This window comes from Microtus pennsylvanicus, chromosome 4 (genome assembly GCF_037038515.1).
Source record: "Microtus pennsylvanicus isolate mMicPen1 chromosome 4, mMicPen1.hap1, whole genome shotgun sequence".
Taxonomy (NCBI): Eukaryota; Metazoa; Chordata; class Mammalia; order Rodentia; family Cricetidae; genus Microtus; species Microtus pennsylvanicus.
The window spans coordinates 127,469,296-127,497,014 of NC_134582.1; the positions used below are offsets into that span (position 1 = coordinate 127,469,296).

The following is a 27,719-nucleotide window of genomic DNA, read 5'->3' on the forward strand; positions in this document are numbered from 1 at the left end:
CGCCCCGCCCTGGGCGCCCCGAATCTGTAAACCACGCATCCCCACCTAACCGGGAGCTTCCGAGCGCCACGCGGAGGCGCCCCCTCCTGCCTGAAGAGGGAAAACCCGGGCGCCCCCAGCCTTGACTTCATAATAAAGCTCCCCGAAGGCTAGGGCTCCCCCGCGCGTTCCAGCGCCTTGCACCTGCCGGGTTCCCCTACCCGTTCTCGCTGAGGGACTCGGAGTGCGCGGACGGCCCAGGAGCGTGCGTGGCCCCGTGGTCAAGTGCAGCACCTTGGCGCCCAGGGCACGGCGCTCCTGGGGAGGGGAGAGGGACATCCCCGAAGGCCGCCTCGCGGGAGGCGTGGGGGGGGGGGAGGCTGCCGGGTGCACTGGGAGGGCGGGGAGCCCGCGGGAGGAGGCGGGCTGGGGGAGTGGGGCGGGCGGCGGGGAGGGAGCAGAAGCCAGGCAAGAAAGTAGCAGAAAGTGAGGCTGGCAGGCGGCGGCAGAGGCAGGAAGTCTGTGCCGAAGAGCAGCAGAAATTAGAGCCAGGGAGGGACCGCGGCAGCAGCAGCCAAGGCGAAAGAGGAAACTGCCGAAGAGGAAGCTCTGCGGCAGCCCGAGCCTCGGTGCGCTCTGCATCCTCCGGCTTTGCATCCCCGCGCCCGGCATCCCCCTGTGCCCGCGCCGGGCCCCCGGCGCCCCCTCCCCAGCGTACCCCCGGCTGCCCCACAGCGCTAGTCTGCCATGGCCCGGGAGAACGGCGAGAGCAGTTCCTCCTGGAAAAAGCAAGCGGAAGACATAAAGAAGATCTTCGAGTTCAAGGAGACCCTCGGAACGTAAGTGGGTGCTGGGGACCAGAGGGTGGAAGTGGCATCGGTGGCGGCAGCTTTACATCGGTGGCTGCTGCTGCCGCCGCCTCCACCACTACCGCCGCGGCAGAAATTGACTGGTTGCTGTATCCTCATTGTTCCATGGTCCGTTCTTGCGGGGGACCCTCTGTGAGTCCACCGCGTGGGTCTGCGCCCACGGGTGACACCTCTTCTGGGCGGGGGAGGGGAGCTCTGGGCGCGCAGAGAACAGCCCACGCGGGCAAGCGACTTTACATTTCCCTTGCCACCACCGCCCTCCACCGATTTTCTCCCCACGCGTGACTGTGGGCTGAGTATGGTAAATCTCGTTGATCGCTGGCTGTGTGCGCTTACTCACCGTATGTATGGGCGCACTGGGTGGACTAAAGTGATCACGAGGAAATGAAGCTTTTGGTCCTGCCCTTACATCATATAATCCTATGGAATTGACATATGCACGTACTAGGCTTAGGCTAGACTTTGAATGGCCTCAGGATGATGGGAGGGAAGAATTTCGCAGTATTCAGAGTGACATGTGGGCAGAGTCTTATCAGAGTGTGTATTTCACATAGGGTCAGCGGCCGCGCTGGGATGCATGTCCGGGTAGGAGGAGGGTTAGTGAGTCTTTTAGAGGCGGTTCTCTCCGCGGCTTTACGTAGTCTCATGCTTGATGGTTACATTTCAAGAAAGCAGAAATAATCAAAAGTGTGTGTCATCAGTGCTCTGAACATGTGCCTCTCGGCACAGCTGCAGTTCCCTTCCTGCGCATGGGTTGGTTTTGTTTTGTTTTGAAGCGCCTCGGGTAGGTAAAAGGGCCGTGAAAGAAAGACTTCAGCGCTGACGGAAGAGTGTGAAGTTCAAGTTACCCCCCCCCCCCCTTGGTCAGTTTGTTTTTGATCAGTATCTATCCTACAGATACAGTCACACACGTGCTGCACAAAATGAGCGTTTTGCTGGGGTTTACAGGAGGTGTTGATGATACGGAGAAAAAGAGGGGGGTGGGTGTTTCCCAGTCATGTCTGTGTGACTGGGTGCTTTTCTTTCCTTCCCTTCGGTCGTTTCAACCTTCTTATTTCTGCACTGGCTTTGCTTTTCCAGGACCCCATTTTTCAAATCTGCTCTAAGCCCAGAGCTCCACAGCTAAATACTGCTCATGATTTCTCTTTGGCCACCCCCGCCCCCATCCCCACATGCAGTGGGTCCCCCAGAGAGAAGTTGTAGGGTGACATTCTCAACTGTGCTCCCAGATGCCTGGGACTGGCCTGTGCAGTGTGCTTAGCTCTAGAACAGGGTCACCCTGCTGCTGCTGAGATGCTGCGCCAGGGCAGGCATCTCTGTGCACTTTCTTTGTGTCTTTGTGGAGACAGAATGAGAGGCTGTTAGCTTTTCATTCAGGAAAGAGGGTTAGCCTCTTAACTCTGCCAGTTAAGATGCTACTTCTGGTCCAAACTTTTCAAATTTGTCATTGAGGTTTGAGACCGTGGCTCGGAGATGCCCAAGTTAACAGGAAAACAGAAATGTACCTTTTGCTTGTCCACCAGGGACCCGGCATATGGTTGCGGATGGGGGATTGGAGATTGAGGAATACCCTCCTGTGTGAGCATATCTCCTTACATGTCTTTTACCTGCCTACGGGAGCCAGTTTCCTGCAGCCTCCAGGCAGGTGGATCCAGTCTCCATTCACTGACTGTTCTCACTGGCAAAGCTGGAGCCCCATGCCTGCACTCTGCAGTGGCCAGGCTGCTGAGAGGGAGCGGGCTTTGAGCAGATTGTACTGTGTGGCATGCCATTTGGGTTCATCAGAGTGGCTTCCATTTCTGGGAAGGACAGAATTTTGACTTCATGGTGACTCGAGCTCAGGCAGAACTGCTTTATAGACTTGAGCTGTGCTCCAGTAAGCTGGCTCTTTCCGAAGGTCCCTTCTGTTTGAAAATAATTCTTGGCAGAGAAACTCTCTGGTAATGCTGACAGGGTACCTAGGATGGTACTAGAAATACAATGACCAAAATTTTTTTTAAAAAATTGAATGACATAATAGTATCGACAATTATGGTGGCATTCTTAAAGGTATACTAAGCACTAGGCTTTTATTCTAAGTTTCTTGTGTGAATTAATCCATCTCAACTCACCCACTAAATTCATGACATAATTATTTAGTGCTCCCCATAGTTTTCAGACGAGGGAACCAAGGCATGAGAGACACTGTGAACTAACAAGCTAGCTGCTAAGTGATGGAGATAATATTCAGAGCGAGGCGGAAGAGGTGCATGTGTGTTCAAGTACATGTGTAGGCCAGAGGTCAACATTGGATGTCCTTCCTTTGCTCTCTGCCTTACCGTTTGAAGCAGGGTCTTACACTGAACCTGGGGCTTATCCATTTGGTTAGAGTGGCCGCCAATGAGCTTCAGAGATCCAGCTGTACTGGGATTAGTTGAGGGAGGCCATGGCCAGCTTTTATGTGGGTGATGGGAATGCACGTTCAGGTCCCCATGCTGTGTGGCAGGCTCTTTCCTTACTGGGACACCTTTCTATTTCCAGAACAACTCTCCATGGTCCTCAATGCCATTCAGCTACTTTATACCCTGAAAATGCCAATTTAACCAGAGAGTAGGGAATGTGGTTGAGTGGTAGTGTGTTTATCTACTGTGTGTAAGGCCAGGTTACATCCCAGGACTACAAATAATTATAAAAAGGGTGTTAGTATATGGAAAGCCAATTTTAATAAGGATGCACATAAGAGACTATTATGAATAACCTCCTAATCTAAATATGCAAGGATTTCAAAGTTCTTGGATTATTACCATTGTACCATCTCCCTGAATTTGCTAGACGTTGTCTCAAGTTGAGGATGTCTGGCTCACCCTGGGCCAAGTCTAGTGAGCTTAGCTCGAGTCTTACGGTAAAATTTACTTTCTGTCCCTTTAGTGTGGATTTTAAATCTGGACTTTTCTCTTGTTTATGATAAAGTCTAGTAGGAGTCAGAGGTGTAGACAACAATAATTTAATAATTGGAGTCTACACTCAAAGATCTGCGTGGCTCCAGTCACACTATTCTGTACACCTTCACCAAGCATCTTCAAGATCCTAAGACAGGAAAGCCCTGCTAGAGGCCGTCACAATGTTTTTGAAATAAAACATTGTAAACAAAGAAACAAGCAAGCAAAACAAACCCGGAGGAGAGTTCAGTAGCCAGCTTTGTAATCTTGTATTTGGCAGTCTAATCTGGTGTCTCTTCTCAGAATGTAGGAAGCAGAGGGTCAAGGCGTTATGTCAGTGTGCTTAGAAAGACCTTGCTGACTAGGGGGCCCAGTGAATGATGACTGGATTGGGAGGATTGAAGAGGAGGCCGAGGGAGAGGAGAGGGCAGTCTCCTGGTGTGGGTATGTCTAATGCACCTTCAGGTCAGGCTCCAGGAAACATTCAACACTTATGCTTAGTCTCCTGCAAAGGGGGCTCCAGAACCTAACTGTATTTCTGAGTGAGGTGGGGAGACTTAATTACTGTTTATTAATCAACAACATGTTTTCAGATCCTTGGCACACAGCGAGAGCAAATAAATGTTGTGTAACAGCAAATTAGGAACGGTAAACATTTCTGTTGGCGCATTCGCTAGGCTGTTAGAGCCTTCTCTGCTGGAGGAGTGTATGTGTGTGTGTGTGTGTGTGTGTGTGTATGTGTGTGTGTGTGTGTGCGCGCAGATGTATGAATACGTGTCTATCACATGTGGGTGTGTAGGCCAGAGAACAATCTTGGCTGTTTTTCCTCAGGCCACAACCACTTTTTTTTTTTTTTTTTTTTTGGAGACAGGGTCTCTCACTGGCTTGGAACTCACTAAGTAGGCTAGGTTGGTTGGGCAGCAAGCCCTAGGAACCAGCCTGTGGCCTGACTCTGCTTTTCCAGCTGGCTTTCAGGTGCATGCTACCATGCCTAGCATTTTATTTTTATTATTTTTAAAATTTAAAAAATGTGGATTCTGGGGATTGAACTCCGGGACTCATGTTTGCAAAGCAAACAGTATATTGTCTGAGCTCTCTTCCCAGCCACAGAGATATCCTTAAACACCTTCTGAAAAAACAAACTTGGTGTCCACCATTCAGAGAAGGATGTGGAAGGTTTTCAAACACCCTGACAACTTGATATTTTGTGGTTCACTTCTGTCTAGAAGGCATTTCTAATTGTTGTTCCTCGCGGTTTGCCTTGTGCGACTAGGTGTACCTATTTGGAGGGACAGTGTGTGTGTGTGTGTTCATACAGATGGGTGAGCACATGTGTTTGCATACATGTGGAGGCTAGAGGTTGGATATAGCTTTGGACCCTGGTTTTTGAGTCCGGGTCTTTTCATTGGCCTGGAGTTCACCTGTTCACTAGGTTAGCTGACCAGGGAGCCCAGATAGCCACTTGTCTCAGCTTCCCCAGTGCTGGGTTATGAGCACCACAATAGCCTGCTTTATATGTGGATGCTGGAGAGTAAACTCAGGTCCTCCTGCTTGGACAACCAGCGCTGTAACCAACAAAGAAGTCTCCCCAACCCCATGGAGGGACATTTTTATGACCATTCAAGCAGAGGATAAAACAGTCCAGGCCAGCAGCTTACTCTAAAGTAAGTGGGTCTTTTTTTTATGACCTACGTGCCTGCTGGTGGCTGCTTTAGGAGGAGAATACATGGGTATTTCTGTGGGGCTGGAACTGTCTCTCCCACCTGGCTCACCCTTCTGCTGCTGAAATTGGTCAATAATTACACCTGTTGAGGACAAACGTGATCGATTTGTCTGCAACCTTAGATGGGCAGTAGATTTGCCTTTTCTTTTGGTGGGGGGTGTCCATGTGTATAAAGAATGCAAAACCACCCGGGGTAGTTTGCATCTTTGCACTTCTGGTTATGCTGCGGATTCGGAGATCAGTCAGATTTTTAGCCTCTGTGAAGAGTGTTGGAAAGATTAGGAAGAGGAGGAGGGACGTGAAGCCTGGTTGTCTCTCAGAGGCTAACCCAGCTGCAGTATTTGCTGTTAGTTTGGATCTCTCTATCCTCCTGTTTGGAGGCATGATAAATTATTCAGTTTAAACATCTAAGATTATCCCTGGAATACCTGCTATGTTCTAGGCAAATTGAGAAGAGATGGAGAAGCTAAGCCTGTGGTGGTTCCAGTCCAGCTAAGGCTGGAAGGGAAGTGAGAGGGAGTAGAGGGTTAAAGAAGTGATGTATGGGGGGGGGGGGGGGGAGGAGCTTTAGCTTTTGCTCCAGATTGGAGGGGCGTGAGCAGAGGAGTGATAGGTGGCTTTACTGAGTGTCCAGTTCAAGGGCAAACGCGGGGAGACCAGCTAGGAACCTTCTCCTGTGCCCTATGCGAGGGACACAGTGCTGCAGAATGGGGAAGCAACCATGGGTTACACACTCCATTGTCCTTCCGCATGAGTGTACCGGGATCTGGGACGTGGAACTGTGGGCTAGAGCTTTTCCCCAGAAGAACTAATAAGGGCTGGGTCTCAGGTCGCCATCTCTGGTTTAAACTTGTCATCTGAGCGCACAGTAATTATACTTGGTTAATGTCAGATGGACGCCCATGCTCTCTCAGGGGAGGACCGTAGGGGTTAACTTGTTGAGCTTTCCTTTGGCTGGGTCTCCATAAATCCCTCTAATCTTTCCTTTCCCCAGATAAATCCCCTCAAATCCTCTCCAGTCTCTCTCCTCCCTCTTTCCTCCCTCTCCCCTCTCCAAAGGCTTAGGTGGCAGATCAGTAGGGAATTGCCATATTATTGGTCAACTTGCCCGAGGGTGTCAGGCTCCTGGTCCTCAGGCCCGAGTCCTTACATCTACAATTCCACAGGGATCAGCAGGGAACCCAAAGCCCATTGGATTCATATTCCTTTAATTAATGACGGAATTTCTAATAGGCGACGAACACAAGCCTGGTGTCATAGCTGGCCGGGTTTCTTCTCTGACTCAATATGGCCAATCCAGTGCTTATGTAGTTAAAGCTGGAGGACATGTGGACTCTGGGAGAGATGCCAGCTTTATTTTTTTCCCCCTCAGTCCATGTTGGTTATGCCCTTTTGACTTTCTGTGGTGCTAGAGAGCACTTCTCTTGGCCAGCTTTTGATTAGATTCTATTTGACTTTTAAAAGAAGGTTTATTATACCATGTATACACGATGTATACAAAGTTCACCATTTAGCTCTAATCACACCAAGAATGACCTCCAAATGCATGCCGTAGGTCAAGCTCATTCTGTGGCAGGCCACACTGATTCCATGACCTCAGCTCTCAGTTCTATGCTACGATGTTGTGTGTTTCACCGGGACTGAAATAAATGAAGGCACTTCCCCCTACCCCCCACGATGCGTGTGCCTGTCCACCTAGTCTAAGTGGCAGAGCTTCTCACTGTTAGAACTCACTAAGTAGGCTGGGCTGGCTGGCCAGTGATTCAAGGGACCTGCCTGAGTTCTGCTTCCCCAGCACTGGAATTACAAGTGCATGCTACCACCTCTGGTTTTTTAATGTGGGTTCTGGGAACCCAGCTCAGGTCTAACACTTCACCATCTGGGCTGTCTCTTCAGCCCGACAGATTCTGTTCTTGGTTGACACTGAATCCTGGGACAAGTGTTTAGTTTATTTGCTGAGCCTGGGTAGGGGAGGCAATAAACATGGAATAAAGAGTTCACATCAGCACAGCTGTTGGTAGTAGCTCTGTGCACTAGGTGTTGCCTTAATTTTCCTGGGTCAAGGTGGAGATAGAAGTAAGTTGCCACCTCCTGGATTGTATAGGGGTTCAATGACATCTAGACTGGCGCTGCTTTCAACAGCTGGGTGGGCTCCCTAAGGTCCACCCAGGTTAGAACCAGCGGAGAAGAGCACGCTAGTGTCTGTTGGATATCAATTTTTGGATGCCCTTGTTGCAGATATGTAGATTGTAGAATGCGTATTTAACCTTTCAGAAAGTTAATTTAAGCAACCACAGACAAGCTCTCATTCAGCTGGGCCAGAACACCCATTGTTCTTCAAGGTACATTGAGCAGCTGTGAACCTGGTTTAGAGGTTACCCGGGAGGGAGTGCAAGTTTTGGCAGGCTCCACTGCTTTCTAGCTGTGCGGTTTTTGGTCTTCTGAGCCCGATGGCTTCCTCCCTAAAACCAGGTACTAAGAGGACCTAACGTGAAGGTAGCCATGGAGAGGAAATGCAGAGCGCATGGGACCCACTAAGAACAGATCGTGAGTTCAGGTACGGTGAATGCTGGCTGTCTCATTAGTCCCTGCTCCACAGATGCTGTTTGCACAGATTTAGAGCCTGCGCTGGGCCATTCACAGTTGTTGCCAGCAGGAGGTGATTAAACCAGATGATAGTGCTAGCATTAACCAAAAGACTCAGCCTGAAAGCATTCTCCGGGCCAGCTCATGAACTGGAGTGACCTAGTTTGCTACATCCTTTCTTCTGGCTGGCTCACCAGATTTGCCTCTCTGCCTCTCTTCCTGTTTCCTGGGCTGAGTTTGAAAACCCAGTCTACATCAGCTAGCGGTAGAGTCCTCTTCTCAAAGATGCCCAAGTGTCTTCGTGTTGCCGTGGTTCTTCTTCAGTGTCAGTATGCTGTTGCTTTAGAGCAGTTGTTGGCTTCTGCCTTGTTTCTTACTGCAAGTGACACGTATGTGCATGTCACACTGACATAAACACTCTTTTTTAGGTTTTGCAGTGCTGCAAGTGGTACCCAAGGTCTTGTGCATGTTTGTCAACTCCTTTACCACTGAGCTGTATCCCCAACTCTGAGAAAAGTATTTTAATCTGATGACTGAAATCACTTAGAATGTCATTTTGTCACGAAGTTGTATAGTTTACAATCTTTGGGGCTGGGGAGATTGCTCAGTTGGGAAAGTGTCTGGGTGTGGATGCATGTGTACTTAATTCCTGTACTGGAGAGGCAGGGACAGGTGCATTCCTGGGGCATTCTGATGTGCCACCCTAGCTTACTCGATGATTTCCAGGCCAGTGAGAGGCCCTGTCCCCCAAACAAGGAGGGTAACATCTCAGGAATGACACCTGAGAGTGTCTTTTGGCCTCAACACATGTTCATACATGTTCATATCTACCCAATACACACGTGCACCTGCAGACACACAAGCATTCATGTGCATGCTTGCCCAGTATCTTAGTTCCTTCTCCTGCTGATGTGGAAATATATCCCAAAAAAAGCAGCTCAAGGGAGAAAGGGTTCGCTTCACCCTTTAGTTCCACGGTGAAGTCTGTGATGGCAAGGGAGTCAAAAGCACCCTGGAAGCAGCTGGTCAGTCACATCCATGAGCAGGAAGCAGAGAACAGCCATTCATGAAGTCTAGGGAATGGTGCCGCTCACAGTAGGCAAGTCTTCCTACCCCAATTAGTGCAGTCAAGACAGTCCCCCAGAGGCAAGGTGATTTTAGATTCTGTCAAGTTGGCAGTTAACACTACCATTACACACAGGCACAGAGTCTCTGGCCTTGCATGTGATAGGCACGTGTTCTTCCACTGAGCTAGTCCCCGGGTTGTCGTATATTTTAAAATATCTACATACTGCATTTGTCTTAGTGTGTTTTGCAATGGCACGGTGTACTTACACATACCACGTAAGCACAGGAAACAATTTGTTATGAGCTGTCCTTGTTGGGGTTTGGAGATGGGAAGTGGGAGAAGATGCCAAAAGTTCCAAATTTCTCAAGTCGCAGGCTCCAATGCATTATCCCTATTATTGTTGCCCCTGTTTGTGGTCGGCGTCTTGTGTCATGACCTGCTGGGAACTCAACTGTTCATGCGCTACCTGTCGAGAGGCTCTCTCTGTCTTTCATGAGCACACCTCAGACTGCTGGGACCAGTTTCCCAGTGAGTTGAATCTAGTATTATAGATGGAATCATATTAAATAAGAGTTCGGGCAGCCCCGAAAGAGGAAATTACTGGTTAATGAGTCCCTTGTTATAGACCACATTAACAGGCACAAAACACCAAGGACCATGATTTTTGCTTGTGAATCTGTTTTAAGATTTCATGGTTGTTTTCTGAGGCATATTACCTCTAGGGAGTGAAAGCTTACGTGGTAATTCGGATCCTGCCAGGCCTAGAGATAGCCCCAGAGACCGTGAGATGAACACAAGGGACTTGAGGCTTAGTAAAGATGAAAAAGTGTTGGCTTTATGTGGCCCTTTTGGCCCCTTGTACGGCTAGGACGTAATGACAAGACTTCACAGTTGTTTGCTGATCTTTTCTCTCAGCCATTGTGGTTACACATGTAACTTTGGATTAAACCGTTGTAGCCATTTCTAACTGTATAGTCCACATTTAGAACATTTATGTTGGGCAACCACCACCACCATCCATCTATACAAGTTCTTACTCCTCCCAAACTGAAACTCTGTACTCATGAACCAATACCTTCCTCTTCCTCTTCCCCAGGCCCTGCCAATCATCATTCCACTTTCTCTCTCTCCGGTTTTTACTTCTTTAAAATGCGTTGTTTAAGTGGTCTCATGGCCTCGTGTTTGTTTAATCCCATTTTATCTAGAATGTGTTCAGGTTTGCCTATGGTGTAACAGGCACGCAATTCTCAAACTTGTAAAGTGTTCTTATTTCCTTGTATGAATATACTGCATTTTTGCATTTTTCTTCATCATTAGATCTGTACTGCTTCTGCTTCTTGGCAACTGTGAATAATGCTTCTGTCAACCTGGATATGCAAATCTCTCTTCAAGACTGTGTTTTTAATTCTTTTGGGCACATAGACAGAACTGCCAGTGCTGATCATATGATAGGTTCATGCATCACACTCACACAGACACACATACAGACACACACACACACCTCAGAGGGGAGGTTCTCATTTAGCTCAGGCTGGCCTTGATGTCTCTAGGTAGCCAAGAATAACCTTGAACTCTGGGCTCCCTTTCTTTCATCTCCCAAGTGCTGGTATTACAGGTGTGAACCACTGTGCCTGGATTCCATGCTTCATTTTAGTTTGTTTGTTTTTTTTTTTCTCCAGTGCTGGGGATTGAACATAGGGTCTCATGAGAGATACTAGATAAGCACTATACTTAATTTTAATTAAATTATTTTTTAGTGTGTGTTGCAGGGATGGAACATACACATGTGCACACATACTCACTCATACATGTGCCCAAAGAGGCTGCAGTGGAATGTTGGGTGTCTTCCTGTCACTCTCAGTTTTATTGCTGTGAGACAGGATTTCTTCCTGAATAGGAAATTCACTGTTGTTTTTGACTAGTCTGGCTAGTGAGCTCTCTGGATCTGCCGGTCTCTGTCCCCAAGTGCTGAGGTTATAAGCATGCCCAGTCAAGGCTGGCTTTTCATGCGAATGTGGGGATTCAAACTCAGGTCCTCAGTTTTGCAGAGTAAGCATTCTCACCCGCTGAGCCATCTCCCCACGCCCCGTGATTCTGATTCCAGGTACTGTCATGCAGTTCTCAGGGGTTCGCAGTGCACAAAGTAGTTTTTATAACCCTGATTCCTTCTAAGTCTTTAAATAACTTCATAGTCAATGAACTATAGCTTTTATAGATAAGAAAATCAAAGGTCAGAGGGGTTAAATGACTCAAGTCAGAATGCCTTTGAGTGGAGATGTGACTTCTGGCTCCTGATTCTGTTTTCCTCCCCATCCCACGATGCTAGCGAAGCTCCTTGCTGGTGTTGGTAACACAGAGGCGGTGTTGACTATGAAGAAGGGGACCAAGTCAGTACCCTTTGCTGAATACTTATGCCAGGACAGCACAGTGTGTGGGAAGCTGCTGGTAGGGAGGGATCGCTCATGTTAGCCCTTGCCGAGACACTTCCAGCTGGGCCTATTTCATGCTACTCATGGCTTGGTAACCTACTTGCAAGACTCCTGAGCTGAGTTCTCCTTAAACAAATACCAGGGGGACATGGAGGGCAGGAATGGACCTTTCTGTCTAGCTCTGTTAGTCAGGCGCTAGAATCTTGATCTCACCTCCTGAGGCTTGATTACCTTGATACACGCGAATTGTTTTATAAGTCCCTGATGAGCTAAGCCAGGTGTGAGGCCCGTGTCACCCAGAAGGCGTTACTCTACTATAAAGATTATAGGTTGTGAATGAGCCTTTCCCAGGTATGTTATCAATATGCTTACCTTTGAAAAGGGAGTTATCAGATTTTGGGCAGGTCTTCCATGGAAATTGGTCATATAGTAACCTTGAATCTGTCCCCAGAGTTTCTTAGTATATCCATCTGGCCCTACCTAGGTGGTTATTATTATTATTATTAATTATTGTTTTCAGTCTCAGCTTTTAAGTGATTGACACATTGGGAGAAACCTTTAAAAAGAATTTATAAAACAAATATCTAGTGAGAGAATTTTAGAAACATGGAAAGGTAGTCCATTTTCTGTCACTGTAATAGGAAATTATAGACTAGGTAGTTTATGAAGAAAAGGAGTTTATGTTGCTCACAATTCTGGAACTCCAAGAACATTCATGACTCATGTATGTACTTCGTATCTGGTGGGTTTTATCTGTAGGCAGGAGACCTTCCAGAAAGCCAACAAGTAGCACAGGTCATCATATATACAGAGGGGTTGTTTGTTTTAGAAAGCCACTGCTGAAATCATGAAAGACCCACTTCCGTGATCTTCCTCAATCCTGATGGGATTCCCACAGGCCCCACCTCCCAGTGCTGTTAGAGGATGGATTTGTGCAATTACTGCATGTGCATTCTGGGGACACGCCTACCAGCAGGTATAAAAAAGTAACTGCATGGTTGGATGAACTGTCAGTACTCAGTTCCTCCAGGGGATGGATGCCCCCGAAATGAATGGAGGTAGTTTCTTGGTTGTAGTAGGGCAGTGACTATTTACTGATTGGTAATATTACTGATACTTTGTTATTCTACCAGCAGCTGTGGTTGGGCCACTATGCACAGGGTTGCTATTGGCCCTGGATGCGGTAGTGGCAGTCTTGGTTGGATGCCATGGATGACTGGCTGTGTGAAGTGTATCAGTGTCTGGTGCTAGCCTGGTGGTGGTGATGATAGCATTCCTTGACTTACTGTCATGGTCACCTCTTCTGCCCTCATCATCACTTCTAAACATGTCCCCAGACTCAGCAGTGTGATGGAACCTGGTGCCAAGATGAGATCCTGCTTAACTGGCTTGTGGAGAGCTAATAATACACCTGAGAAAAAGGAGATAAACAATAGTCATGTCCGAGTGTGACTGACTGTCCCTGATAGGTCAAGATATGGGAACGTGGTTTCTCAGGCGCTTCATGACAGGTGACACAAAATAGATACCTCTTCGCACACAGCCTCTCTTCTGACAACGTGCACATACCTCATACCCTTAAGCAAATTCCTTAGCTAGATTTTCCCCCCTCTGAGATAGGATTTTATGTAGTTCAGGGTAGTCCCATGTTTGCTATGTAGTCACAGATAATTCTAAACTTCTGGTCTTCCTGTATCTGCCTAAGTGCTGGGATCACAGGCATGGACCACAATTGATTTATGTGGCACTGAAGATCGAAGCCAAGGTCTTGTGCATGCTAGACAGGTGCTATATCCCCAGTCTCTATATTTTGGATGTTAGAGGTCTACCAAGAATGTGTTAAAGGTTTGTTCCTATCTTGATCCTATTGGAAGGTGTTGGAACTTTCAAAAATGAGGTCTTTGGGAGTGGATGATGGACTCCAGGTTCTATATCTTTTTCTCTCTTGGGTCCTGGCCACCAGGGGAGCATCTGCTCTCCACGACCCCTACCCCCTGTTTGTTCCGTGATGTGTTGTCTTACACCAGGTTCAAAAGCAATGATGTATCAACCCAGCACTGCCCACACTGTGAGCCCAAGGAGACCCCTTCTCTTGATCTCTGGTGTTACAGTGACAGAAGGTGACTGACACATTCCCTTGAGGAGATTTTCAGAATCATCCCATCTTGCAATTAGATGATGGTGACCTTCTTATCACATGGAGAGCAGGTGATCCAGCAGGCCGTGGAACCAGGAGCTTTGAGATTAAGTGACCTGGTCCAAAGTCTCCTGTTGAAGCCTAACAATATCCAGGCCACTGGCTCTTGGGTTGAGATTTTTCCTGCCGTGTCACCCAGGTATAGTCTGTGAATGCTGGGAAGCACCGGCCCCAGCTCTGGTGCCGTCATGGTTCCTAGAAGACATGCTGCTTTGTGGGCTTCCTGCCCTGGTCATTGTTTTCCCATGCCTGCAGCCTTGTGATTCGGTTTGCAGGTGTGAATTGTTCTGAGGAAGGGATGGGCTGCTGAGAAAAGCAGTAAATGCAGTAACTTTAGCTCCCTCAGCCTGGCTTCCTCCCACTGTGCTGCACTGAGGAGCATAGGCCATGTGTCCCCAAGCTGATGAGGCAGTCAGAGCCGTGGGCAGGGTGTATTGGGTCCCTATACTCCTGTGCTGAGGTGGGTAAACATGTCCCTGTGCCCTCAGGGAGCAGGTCTCGCCCAGGGATAGAACCTCGCTCAGACAGAATACCTGTGTGCACAGTAAATGCTTGAAGGCTTGTTGGGAAAATGAACAATGAGTGGAAGAGAAGCAGCATCGCCTTTGGTTCCATCAATGGCATTCCAGTTTCAGCGATGCCACTTGGAGCTACGAGGCCTCGACTGACTTATAGCAAGCAAATTGCTTTTTACGTTAATTTTTACATTTTTTTTTACCTTAAAATTTTTATTACATTTATTTGTGTGTGTGTGTGGAGCACATAGATGTCACTGTGTGGGGGTCAGAGGACAACTTTCAGCAACTGCTTCCTTCCACGCTGTGGGTCACAGGGATCCAACTCATCCTCCTAGGCTTGGCCATTTCACTTGCCCTCTACTCCTCGTTTTTGTTTTTTGTTTTTTGTTTTTTGTTTTTTGTTTTTTTTTGTCTCTTGTAGCTCGGGGTAACCTTATACTCAATTTGTGACTCAAGGTGACCTTGAACTCTCGATCCTCCTCTATCTCACTAAGACTGGCTTTAGAGGCATGTACCACCATGTCCAGTTGAAGATAGCGGTTTATCTTTCCAGTTTCTGGTGAGGCTCTTATCATTAACAGTTTTTGAGGGATGTAGGCATGCTCCATAGGATGGGTGCAAAATGAAGGGCACAGCGGGTTTTAAGCAGGTGGATGTCAGACTCCATTATGATTGCTTTCAGTGGAGAGACTTCCGGTGCCCTCAGAAATGCTGGTAGAAATTCATTCCTGGGAGCCGCACTGTATTGTCAAGACTAAGAACGTAAGCATTGAAGATCTATTGGTTATTTTTGTTGTTGTTCTTGCCACAAAATACCCTACAGAAGCAACTTAGTGGAGGAAGGGTAGTTTTAGCTTATAGTCTATCATGATGGGGAAGCCATGGCGGTAGATACATAAGGCGGTCAGCAGTCAGGAAGCAGAGGTGGGGGTGGGGGGAGAGGAGTGCTGGCTCGTGCCTAGCTCTTGTTTTCCTTTTCCTACAGTCCAAGTCTCCAGGCCATGGAGTGGTGCCACACACAGTAGGGGTGTGTCTTCCCAGGTCACTTAAACCGGCCTGAAAAAAAAAATCTCTCGCAGACAAGCCTAGAGGTTGTCTCTAGTTGACTCTACATCCTATTGAGTTGACAATCAACATTAATCATCACAGTAGCCTTTTAGAGATCTCTGTAAAAGATTTTGTTTTGTTGGAATGAGCTGAGAGAAAGATTAAGAAAGAGATACTGAGATATCGTAAGGGGCTGGACTGGAATGAAGGGGTGATGGCCATGTGGATTATGACAAAGAGAAAGCTGGATAGTCATGATGGAAGCATTCAATTGCTCATTCACTTGACAGTGTTGAATACCCCTGGGATGAGCAATGCTGGGAGAATCTTGCATGTTATCTCTTTGGCCTATGATGGCTATACTCTGTCATCATATTTCCCTATGAAGAAACCATGAATAATATGTTGGGTCCCCATTGAGATCATCAGTCTTATGATTGCCCTTGGTTGCTCAGATAGTTTAGGTGAAAGAAAGGCCACAATGGCTCTCTGGTCCCTTCCCTTGAGTTCTGTGACTACATAGAATATCCTGTGGTCTATATCACCTATGTTCCTTCAATTTTAGACTCATACTGGCCAAGATCAGTTGTCATGTATGTGTTGGTTCATATGTGTTGTACTCATGTTTGCATGTATGTAGAGACCAAAAACCAATTCTATTGTTGTTTCTTAGAAGCTGTCCACCTAGGTAATTTTTGTTGTTGTTTGCTTGTTTTGAGGCAGGGTCCCTTATTGGCTTAGAGTTGGCCAGATAGACTAGACTTGGCTAGCCAGTAAGTCTCCTGTCTCCATCTTCCCAGTAGTGAGGTTATAACGTGTACCACCATGCCCAGCTTTTATTTTCTTTCTTTCTTTTCCATGTGTTTTTTGGGGATTGAACTCAGACCCTCTTGCTTGCAAGGCAATTATTATCAACTGAGCTATCTCCTCAGCTCAGCAAAGCTGACATTTTTCCTTTCCTACTTTTTCTTTCCCTCCCTCCCTCCCTCCCTCCCTCCCTCCCTCCCTCCCTCCCTCTCTCCCTCCCTTCCCCCCCCCCTCCTTTTCTGTAACGGAACCCAGGGCCTTGTGCATACCTACCAGCTGCTCTGACATGAGCTCCGTGTCCCCAGCCATTGTTTTGTTCTTTTGCACAGATGTCTTCTGATGCCACCCAAAGCCCTTGGCACTCAGAGACATGTTCTTACACTCAACCTCTGTATTTTCCCTGAATGCCTAGCACACTGAGTAATACAGAGTTTGGGCCACCTTTAAAAAAAAAGTCCTAAGCAGTGCAAGTGCCTCTGTGGTCACTGAGGGTGTCTGCTTTCCTGAATGTTTGTGTTACTGAAAAGCCCTTGAGAATGCTCGTTCATATTTTCTCCCTCCGATTTCTTCTTTAAACCATCGCTCTTTTCCATGTGTGAGTTATTCATCGTTTGGATTAGCCAGCATGAATTTTTAGACCATGGGCTTCACTGCACTTCTTCGCTAGTCTGTTTTCAGGCTCTTCAACTGAATGTGGAAGATGAATTGTAGGAGAAATAGCTTTAGGACTTTGAAACAGCTCTTAGTTTCATAGTATGGAAAGAAAATATGAATGATGAATGATTATGAATGGTCCACCCTTCTATTAGTTGGGTAACCAAGGTTGGCTGTGTCTGTAGGTTTCCCATTGATTTTTCTGTTGCTTTTTCTGCTTAGCATTCTCTCATTCTTTCCAGTGTGGCTTCTTGCAGTCATGAGATTATCCCCAGAAACAGTGTGTATCTGATCTTTTCTTTTTTGCACATATATATATATATATATGCAGGTGTATGTGCAGATGTGCATATGTATATGTATACGTGTGATATGGAGGCCAAAGGTCAACCTTAGGTGTGGTTCTTCAGGAAGTGTCAATCTTGTTTGTTGAGACAGTGTCTCTCATTGTTCCCCGGGGCTCTGAGATTAGGCTAGGCTGGTTGGCTAAAGAATTCCAGAATCCACCTGTGCCTGCCTCTCCAGTGCTAGGAGTACAAGTGTGTGCACCACACCCATCTTTTAGATGTAAGTTCTGGGAATCAAACCCAGTCCTCATTCTTGTGTGGCAAATGCTTTGATGGTTGAACTATCTTCATAACCCTGGCTTTTTCCTCTCTCTCTCTCTCTCTCTCTCTCTCTCTCTCTCTCTCTCTCTCTCTCCCTCTCTCTTCCCACAAAAATTGAGTCCTTTAACAATTTCATGATTGTATTTTGTTCCCTTTTGCATGCCAATTTATAGAAAGCCAGAAGATGCTGCTTTGGTTTGCATTATTTTTCTTCAGAAAACGTGATGTCCGTTGAAACAAAAACTTCTAGGCATTTACAGTTAGTGCCTCCTGACTTTTTATCCCTCAAAATTTGACAGGCTCTTTGTCTCAATGTCCCAGATTCATTGACTCTGAGGTGAAAGTCCTTGTCCTCAGTGGATTGGCCAAGCTTCCTGAGTAAAAAGAAGCCCCACAGTTCTTTTTTGCCAACATTTATTTTTTGCAGTACTAGGTGTTCTGAAGAGGCACAAGGCTGGTGTAGTGGGGAGGTGTGAGGACGGTATGATAAGAGAAATGAGGCTTAGGCTTCTGGTCACTGCTTCCCTGGATACTCGGCTGCATGAAAGGTCATTTATTGAGTATACCACCCTGCAGATTAAATCCCAATTGACAGATGAAGGGAACTGACTGGCCTCAAGGCACGTGATGGATATGTCCTTAGGAAAGATTTGAACTTATATCTGTCTAAAGAAATTTCTAGAAGGCTGTGTTCACCTCCCAGCAAAATGAGATGGGGGCTATGCATCTCCTCTGGGATGTGGCCTGTAGACTTCTCCACTGGTTTGTTTCAATAGGCTCCCGGGGGAAGGGGGAACCTTCCAGGGGTTCTGGGTTGATTCTTTGGTTCTGTTGCTGTTGCGTGGTCAGAACATTGCCCTTCCCCTGGGCTTGCCCCGGAGCCCTGGAAGAGCCTTCATCTCCATCTGCAGTGGAGTGTGCTGGGTCTGGAAACTGACCTGTTGTGTACTTGTCAAAAACCCTGTGTCGAGAAACAAAGTGGGCTTAATGCCATTTTATGGGTCAAGAATACATTTTCTTATTGTTTTGCTATTTTGATCTGATACTGGCAAAATGAAGCAAGTCCCCTCCCTGCCCCACCCCCAACCCCTGTGTGTGTGTGTGTGTGTGTGTGTGTGTGTGCAGGTAAATGTGTGTATATGCATGACTATGGAAACTGGAGAATAGCCTTACCTGCTGTGTCTTGTTGCTTTTACACCTTCATATTTTAGACAAGGTTCTCAAAATGTTCTGTATTTTGTAATTTGAGTTCATTGACTTGGAACTCATCTGGCAGGCTGGCTACTGCCATCTACCCAGCAGCGTGCAACTCCAGGTCTGGCAGTTTTGTGTGGGTTCAGGGAAATGAAGTCAGGCCTTCTTGCATATAAGGCAAGCACTGTACCGACGGAGTTAACTTCCAGGCAAAGGAAGGTATTTGTAACACATTCAGAGAGTGGAGACTTCCAGCTAATTTGCACAGCAGCAGCAGCAGCAGCAGCAGCAGCAAAACTCTAAATAAAACCCAACTCCAGCCGTTTCTCAGGGTTCCAGCAAAGTGTAGTGGTCGCTGGAGCTGGGCACCTGCATGCCATCCGCAGCTTAGCTGCCCATCAGGATAGGGTGGCAGGAAATTCAGTTATATATCCAGAAGTGCAAAGAAGTCGGTGAGTGTTCTAAACATGCACGGGACTGCCGTGTTGTCCCACCTCCCCCCCCCCCCCCCCCGTTTGAGACAGAGTTTCACTGTGTAGTCTTGGATGTCCTGGAACTCTGTAGACCTGAATGGCCTCGAACTCAGAGAGCCTCTTGCCTCTGCCTCCTGAGTGCTGGGATTAAAGGCGTGTGTCACCACCACTGCCTGGCTAGTCCCTGTCCCTTTTGCGTGACCTGGTTATTAAACTGGCCGCTTATCTCAACTGACTATGACAGATAACTTTTAAAAGTTAACTTCTTCTTTGACAATTTCCTACGTGTATTTAATACTAATTCTGCTTATACTCGTTCCACGACCCCCTTGTCCTTTCACCCTGACCAACTGACCCCACCTCCCCCCACCAAGTCTCCATTCCACTTTCATCTTTTTTTTTCTTTTGTGGCCCACTGGTCTTAATGAGAGTTGCTCACAGGGGTGCGGTGTGGAGATATCCACCGGAGCAGGAGTGAATCACCAGTGGCTACACCACTTCTTGTCCTCCAGCAGCCCCTGACTGTCATGAGCTCCCTCGAGTGGGTCTGGGCCCTGGGAGCCCCTTCCCCATCTGTGATTAAACACTTAGTGGTTCTGTCTCGTGTTTGCCTTCTGCAGCAGCCACAGCGCTCTGAATTCGTGAGTGCCGCGACCACAGCTCTAGCCCAGGGCTGTGTTTTATGGTTCCATCCCTGGTGCCTGGCTGGCACATTCTTTCCGCCTGCTTTTCCACAGTGCTCACTGAGCCTTGAAGAGGGTGATATGGGCATCCAGACCAAGGCTAAGCACTCACAGTCACGTGTTCTCAACACTTTGCCCAGCCTGAATCTCCGCATTAACCAGCATCCCTTGCAAAGAGTACTTCTTTGCTCAGCCTGAGGGAAGAACAGTAGTTTATGGGCATAAACGTAAATATTTAGGAGGCTGGGACAGATATGTTTTGATGCCAAGCACATTCCCCTCACATAAGGTATATTATCTTATTCTAGTTTGAAAATTTTTTCTAAAGCAGTTTTTTTCCCTTTTCATATCACAGTGCATTATAAATGTTACTCAAAATGTTATTAAACTCGGTGACTTTTTCTCAGGGCTCCTTAACTTTGAAGAATCATTATTATTGTGTATAAATGACTCATCATATATTATGTACCTCAAGCAGTTTTTTCATATTCTCAATAATTGGAAAGCACCAGGAGAAAAGCAATAGGAAAATTAAAAATGTGGAACATTCACTCTGCGAAGAAAGAGCTCCCAGCTTGATAGGCAGTTACTCACGGTTTCTGTTTAGGATATGTTTTGAAATCTGTTTCTCTAATGATTTGTGTGGAAGGTGACCTTTTCCTGTTGTCACAGGAACTTCTTAGCAATGAGAAGCGGTTAAAACTGTAACTGATGTTAACATCCAGAGGTCCCGGAAGCCAAACTGTTTAATGATCTGGTTTGATTCCCATTTTGTCTGCAGTCCATCCTGAGCAAGCTCCCAATAGGAGCAACTGAGCTCACAGATACCTGTGCCTCAGTCTTCTGGAGACCAGTGTGACCTCTGAGGTTCTGGACATACATCCCCCGGGGGCAAGTTTCGGAGATGCTCCGCCTACTCAAGTGCACAGGCCCACGTGTGCACATGCTACATTCAGTATCTCAAATACTCTTTCTGACTTGAAATTCCCTCTCTGTGTGTGTGTGCTATGAACATTTGTGTGTGTGTGTGTGCATACACTTGTGTGTGTATGTGCATACACTTGTGTGTATATGTATAAGTGTAGAGGTCAAAGGCTAGCACAAGTTGTCTTCCTTGCCATCTTAATTTTTTAAGCCAAGGTCTTTTGCTAAACTTAGAGTTTCCTGATCACAAGACTACCTGGCCAGTGAGTCCCAGGGATCCTCCCCTGTCTGCCTCCCCAGTGCTGGGATTACAAGCATGAATCACTGTGCCCAGCTATTGAACGCTAGTCACTGGAACCCATGTCCTCATGCTTCTTTATATGGCAGATGCTTTACCATCTCTCCAGCCCTTCCAACTTTAAATTCTTAGTATATTCTTGACTATGAGTCCCCTCGCCATATGTGGTTTGCATTGTGCTCCCCAAACAATGAAGTACAGAGCCTCATTGCGGAGAGTCTGGGGATAGGGGTGTAAGTGACAAAAACATCAGCATTTGACGGAGGCAATTTTCAGTGAAGGTAGGATGGGGACCCAGTAACGAGGCATCGGAGGACGGGGTCTTGGTTTGTTCAATCAAGGGCTTGCTGTGCAAGCATGGGGACTTGAGTTCAAATTCCAGAACTCACATTTAAAAAGCAAACAAAAAACCAAAACCGGTTGATGTATCATGGGCTTTTAATCCCAGCACCAGAAAGATGGAGACAGGTGGCTGATTAGCTTAGGTGGATTGGCAGGCTACAGATCAATGAGAAGCTGTCTCAGAAGAACAACGGGGATGGCTTCTGAGGAATGACACTGGAGAGACTCACCTCCAGCCTCTGTACACATGAGCTGACATATGTGTGCACGTCTGCATACACATGTACACTGTCCCACAAGAGCATGTTTACATGTACATCACACACACACACACACACACACACACACCCCACGCACATCCATCCGCATTTGGCATTTGCTGAGCATCCAGGCAGGGCTGTCTTGTTTGCTCAGGTCTGAATCCGACCAAGCAATGAGCGCAGTCCTCGTCCAGCTTCCAATGAAAGGGATCGATGATTTTAAATGGCAGAGTGGAGGTTTTTAGTGCGTCAAGGAACCTGTCACACCCAGCTTTTTTTTTTTAATAGAACAATTATTTGGTTTGACAACAGAAAGGAGGCCAAAGAAAGTCCTTTTATGAAGCCGATGACATCATGTCCCTTCTGCCTCTCATGCGATTGTCGTCCTTATAAAACAGAGTGACATTCTGGGGAGAGGGGGGCAGATGCTGCCCCGTCAGTACATGCTTACGAATGTTTCTGAACTAATTTAAGACTCATGTGCTTGGTACTGATAAAATTAGCCAGCCGGTCACTTCTCCATCTCTTTGGGGTTGACGTGAATAGTTTGAGGTTCCGATGAAAACAGAAGTGTTTCCCTGTAGTCACATTTCCTAAACCCCTTTCGTTTTGATTTAGTTGAAAGCCTTCCTTTCCCCTCTAGACTTGTAGACTTGGAAATAAAAACGGAGGTGGAAGCGAAAAGGACTGGGCTGTGCCTTGACAATAATAGCAAAAGAAGGTCATTTTTGTATACACTGAGCTCTGACAATAGGCCTGCACCTTATAAAGGCAAGGAATTAAGTGGCCCCCTTCCCAGTGTGGTCACAGCAGGGCAATTGGGCTGAGAATGGGAATCCCTCAAAGGGATATCTTGGGTACTTTTTTTTTTTTAACAAAGAAACTGGAAGTTGGAGAAACAGTGAAGAGCCTGTAATGTATGAAGTTCCCCTGACAAGCAGGCTAAGCAGAGAAGTGCCTCCTATGGTCCCTGCTTGTCTTTGAGAGGATGTTAGGGCATTTTGGAATTTCTAAGCTTGAGGATGCTTAATCTGGAGAAGGCCTTGCAAGCATCTTGTTCATTGGTCACCTTGATAGAACAGAGGCCTAGAGACCTTCAGTAGGGCCACACGAGTGGGTGACAGCTTGAGTTCTGAGTGTCCAGGGGACTATCCATAATTTCATTGGGACTGCAGACACTAATCTTCTTTTTTATTTGTGCATTTTGTCTATGCGTTCGTGCATGTATATGCGCCTGCACACGGGCCTGTGCCTGTATGAGAATATTTGTAAGCCAGAGGTCATCCTCAGGTGCTGTGCCTCAGGACCAATCCACCTTGTTTTTAGGCTTGGCTGGCTGGCCCTCCAGTTTCAGGGTTCTGTGTTTCTCCACCACCCCAGTGCTAGGTTACAAAATTTACCACCGTACCGCACTTTTTATGGATGCTAAACTTTAGCAGACAGAAACCCAGTGTGGGGCTCCTTTGTCAGGGTGAAATGGCTTCTATCCTTCTTCTCTTCCGTCTCCTGCTGTATTTGTCCGGGACGGAGCATAGCGAACTGTCTCGAGCTGTTGAGAGAATGAGATAAGCTAACAAACATGGAGCTCTGAGCATGGCTCCTGCTGCAGCTGTAGTGCGCCCCCCATGCCAACCCTTTCTGTCAGCAGCGTGACATGGCGTGGGCATTGTTTGATGTGCTTAATGATTGTGTTGTCATTGTTCCCGGCTTTGTGTTCCAGAGGGCTGCTTTTCTTCCTGGAGACCAAGCCCAGGAGGAGCCCTTTATCTGCCCAATTATCATGGGGTTGATTTTTTTATTACTGCTTGGTAATTTTCACTTGTTGATTAGTGGTCTCTGGCGGTTGACACGTGACAGCCCTGTGTGTGTGTGTGTGTGTGTGTGTGTGTGTGTGTGTGTGTGTGCATCTGTCTTTGCACAAAGTAGATATTTTATACTGGCTTAATTTATGTTGTCTGTTAACGAGTTCTCAGCTCGGAGAAACCCAGCACTGGGGACTTGCAGGAGGTGGCCAGACTGTAATTACAGAATAAGTATCTGGGTCTAGCGCTTCTTGTAAGAGCTTCGTGAAATAGACAAAGTCCGGGCCCCTGATTTTGCCTCTGCTTGCCAGGGTGATGCTAACCCTTAGACAGGACCTTCTATGTGGGACATTTGATTTCCGTGGCTGAGAAAATGTGTTGTCTTAAACATACGAGAACAACTTGCGCTTCTCAGAACTGAGGGTGCAGGCGGAGTTTTCCAAAGGAGGGTGTGGCTTTGGGAAGTGGCTCCAGTTTCTTCTGTAGTTTCGTCAGTTTCCTGTCTAGGTAATTAGATAATTTCAGATGTGCCAATTAGCTGGGGCCAGGCGCCTTTCTCATTGGTACAATGATAGATCTGGCAGTGCCATTGATGGACTAGGTTTTAGGTTGTGGGTGTGGCCTTCTAGGTGACTTGAGAAACTAAAGTGAAACTTTGGGGACACAGCTCACTTGATAGAGTGCTTGGCTAGAATTTGCCAGGCTTTCTTTTTGGTACCAATTACCATGTAAATTGGGTGGTGAATGTCTTTAATCCAGGTAGTAGAGGCAGAAAGATCAGTAGTTTAAGGTCATCTTTGGCTACATAGAAATTGAAGGTCTTGTCTTGAAAAACAAACCAACCCAAACTATCCCACCCTCCCTTTTTTTTTTTTATAAATAAAAAAAATAAGCAAGAAAAAAGACCTTGGTTTTTTAATTCAGTCTTCATGGTTTGACACCGGGTGCTTTCCCACACCAATGGTCACACACGTCAGTTGAGTGTCCCACGGTTTAATTTTAATAGCAACTCGTCCTGGATTTGTAGGGTTAGAGTGGCAGGCTCAGTCCCAGGCCCCAGGTCGTGATCTGTCTTGAGTGCATAGTTGTAATCGGAAGATTCCTACAGCCCCCTCCCCAGATGGGGAATCTGTTATTCTACTATTGGAATTCAAGAAGACCTTGCTTACATTTTCAGTCTCTTGTGAAGGACGCTGTGTGGGATGGAGGTGAACATGCAGGTGAGCAGGTGCTCTGGCTGGGGACAGAAATGTCCTGGATGCAGAAGCCTCAGACCCTGTGGATTTATGGTGTACTGTTTGGCAGTCACAAAGATGTATACATCTAAATCTGGGGAGAACTTAGATCTCAGAGTCCATTATCCAACACCTCTCTCTCCCTTGAGTTTGGTGGGTAGGGCTTAGTGGTCCAACCCTCTCATGACCTGTTTGCTCTTCCTTGCACACAGCACCATCCAGAAGCTATCCAAGACCCCCCCCCCATTAACATTCCTATCACTCCTGAGACTCAGGGGCTCTCTTCTGTCAAGAGCCATGATTAAGACCAGATATTATGACAAGAGATGAACCTCACTTGTGTCTCTCAGAAGTCATGACAGGCTTAGGAGCCCTATGCCAGGAATTAGGGACAGACAACAAATATATATTTTTCCATTATACCTCACTCTCTGGAGTGGTTGACTTTTTCCCTGTGTTACCCTATTAAGGAAAATATTGTAAGGTAATAGTATTAATGGAAACCACATTCTAAAATGTGTGCCAAGTCTTCCTACCTTGCCTTTTAAAATCTTGTAAGGACAATCACATGTGGGCTGGGGACTCGGAGAACAACTCCCTCCAAATATGGCATTGTGGCAGGCTGAAGAAGTGATGTAGAGGGTGAATTCTGGGATTTTTCTTTTCTGCCTTTAGACTATTAGACTAGAATACAAGGGGGAACACAATCACAGACCTCCCTGCCTCCACCTCTACTTATTATCTAAAGAGATGAGGGCCTGTTCATTCAAATTCCCAAGACTGTTGTTCCCAGAGAAGTCATTTATAAGCCTCCGGGATCTGCACCCATCCCTCTCACCTCTCCAGGTAGCAACGGGGATGTATAAGCTGGTGCACAATGTCAGCAGACAGGTAATCACGCCTCTGAATTTTCCTTCTGCATTGTGGCTTTTCTCCTCTTGCATGCTGATAAGTTTGTGAGCGTTTTCTCCTTTCCTCTTGTCAGTTTATTGCAATGAGCCTGCACACGGTGGAGGAGAACTTCCCCTTGGATTTCCCACAATGTAAATTCCTTATGGTATCCAGCATGCTATTCACACTGGATTCCAAGCTACACGTGTGTGAACTTGACACCCTTTTGGGGGTAGTTTACATGTGATTGCACGCAGGAAACACTGCAGAAAGAAGTCCAGAATGAAGTACAGTTCTCTGTTTACTGTGATGTTTTCTGCCATGTTAACAAAATAACAATTCTCTAGTATGATTAAAGAAGGTTATTTTATTTTATTTACAAGGCTAGGGCCCAGAGGTTTGTGTAAGTGAGCGAAACTTTCTGTCTCTGAGCTGTCCAGCCAGATTTAGGAAGAGTGTTAATGGCGAGAGTTTGAAAACCAGGATCCTCCAAGGACTGGACCGTTTCTGGAGGAACTGAGTTCAAGCCTTCTCCTGCGAGTGTAGTGTTCTCTGTTGCCTTCTGTGTTCCACGCTTGTCATGAGTCATCTCTGCTTTGATCTCCAGAGCACCCCTTAAGGTCCACAGTTAGTGAAGAGGAGATCGGGGGCCTCCCCCTCTTCTTTTAGAGCCCAGCAGTTTTCTCTTTACCCAGTGAACAAGGTGCTGCTTTCGTATAATGCACGTAGGGGAATCAACCTGCACAATCCAGGTTCCAGAGTGCAATTTTCTGTCTGAAGTGTTTCATTTGCCTAAATAATCAAATTAGCTAACCACCAAATCTCCCTTTGTTTTAGGATTTACAGGGTTAGCTACAATTAGAATAGATCTCTCCTCTCTCTCTCTCTCTCTCTCTCTCTCTCTCTCTCTCTCTCTCTCTCTCTCTCTCTCTCTCTCTCTCTCTCTCTCCCTCATCATGGAGAGCCTTTTGTGGTGAAACTAATTTTGGTTAGTAAAAGAATGAGAAGTCACAGAACATTCAAGCAGGGAAAATGGCTGCAGAATTTCAGGGCGTGCTCAGAATAAAGTCTTCTTTCGGGGGTGAGTTGAACGGCTAGCCGTGTATGGAAGTGCTGGGTGAGCTTTAACATGATGCTCCCTGCTTGCACATGTGAGCAGCCATTGATTTCACGAGGCACAGGCATGGATTGTATTAAATATATCTATTTCAGTTCTACCCAAACCTCAGGAACTGCTTGAATTTTTCTTTTCTGCATGTCATTTTTTTCTTTCTGACAAGCAGAACAAATGTTAAAGTTCTGTTAGAAAAATAAACATTGAGGAGGTTCTGCATTGGGAAACGAGCTTGCTTAGGATAGCTTATGAACACACACACACACACACACACACACACTGAAACAGCCTTCTAAAAGCCTTTATAAAATAAGTTGATCTAAGTATTCTGGGTTGGGTTTGATGGTGTACACCTTTAATTCTAGAACTGAGAGGCAGAGGCAGAGAAATATCTAAGTTGGAGGCTAGCCTGGTTCAGGCCAGATAGGAATAACCTGGTAAGTAACCTGTCTCTAAAAATAAATAAATAAGCAAATGAATGAATAAATACATATTAAAGTAAAACCCAGAGCTGAGGAGATGACTCAGAGGCTAAGGGCTTGCCAGGCCAGTGTGAGGACTGGTGTTTGGATCCTCAGAAATGGGAGTAAATGTCCGGTGATGTGATAATGGTTCTACCTGTCCTTCCAGCCTAGGGAGAGGATTCGCTAAGCACACTGGCCAGTCCCTCGCTGTATTGGTGAGCTCGGTGTTTGACTGAGTGCCCTTGCCCAAACGGATAACGTGGGAAGAGCGAGAAATGGTGATCACAGACAACTTCAGGCCTTCATATGTACACAGAGTTGTGTACATGCCCCACACACATGTTCACCCATATACATGTGGATCTACACACATGCAAAAATAACCCAATGCGTAGAGTACGAGAATTACTTGTAGAGCAGATCTCATTCTTCATGGCCAAAGAGTGAATACTCTCCTCTAAGGTCAGGAATATGACAAGGATGCCTGCTCTTGCCACTCTGTTCAACACTGTACTGAAGATATAAATGATCTAGGGTGTGTGCCCCCTCCCAACCTTCTAGAAGGAAGGTCATTGTTCTCCTTGACTTAATAGGGCTAATTCCTATGTTCTTCAGGCAGATATACTACTTGTCTG

The 27,719-nt window shown here is 46.6% G+C and overlaps 1 protein-coding gene across 3 annotated transcripts in view; it reads left to right on the forward strand.

The window, feature by feature from the left end:
• The first annotated feature begins 415 nt into the window (after positions 1 to 415).
• The window catches only part of Camk1d (calcium/calmodulin dependent protein kinase ID), a 407,849-nt gene continuing 380,545 nt past the window's right edge, over positions 416 to 27,719 (forward strand). For all 3 annotated transcript variants that reach the window (XM_075970441.1, XM_075970439.1, XM_075970440.1), the window contains exon 1: positions 416 to 818. In XM_075970441.1, coding sequence (XP_075826556.1) covers positions 727 to 818 — 92 coding nt within the window. In that variant the 5' untranslated portion in view covers positions 416 to 726. The remainder of the gene's footprint in view (positions 819 to 27,719) is intronic.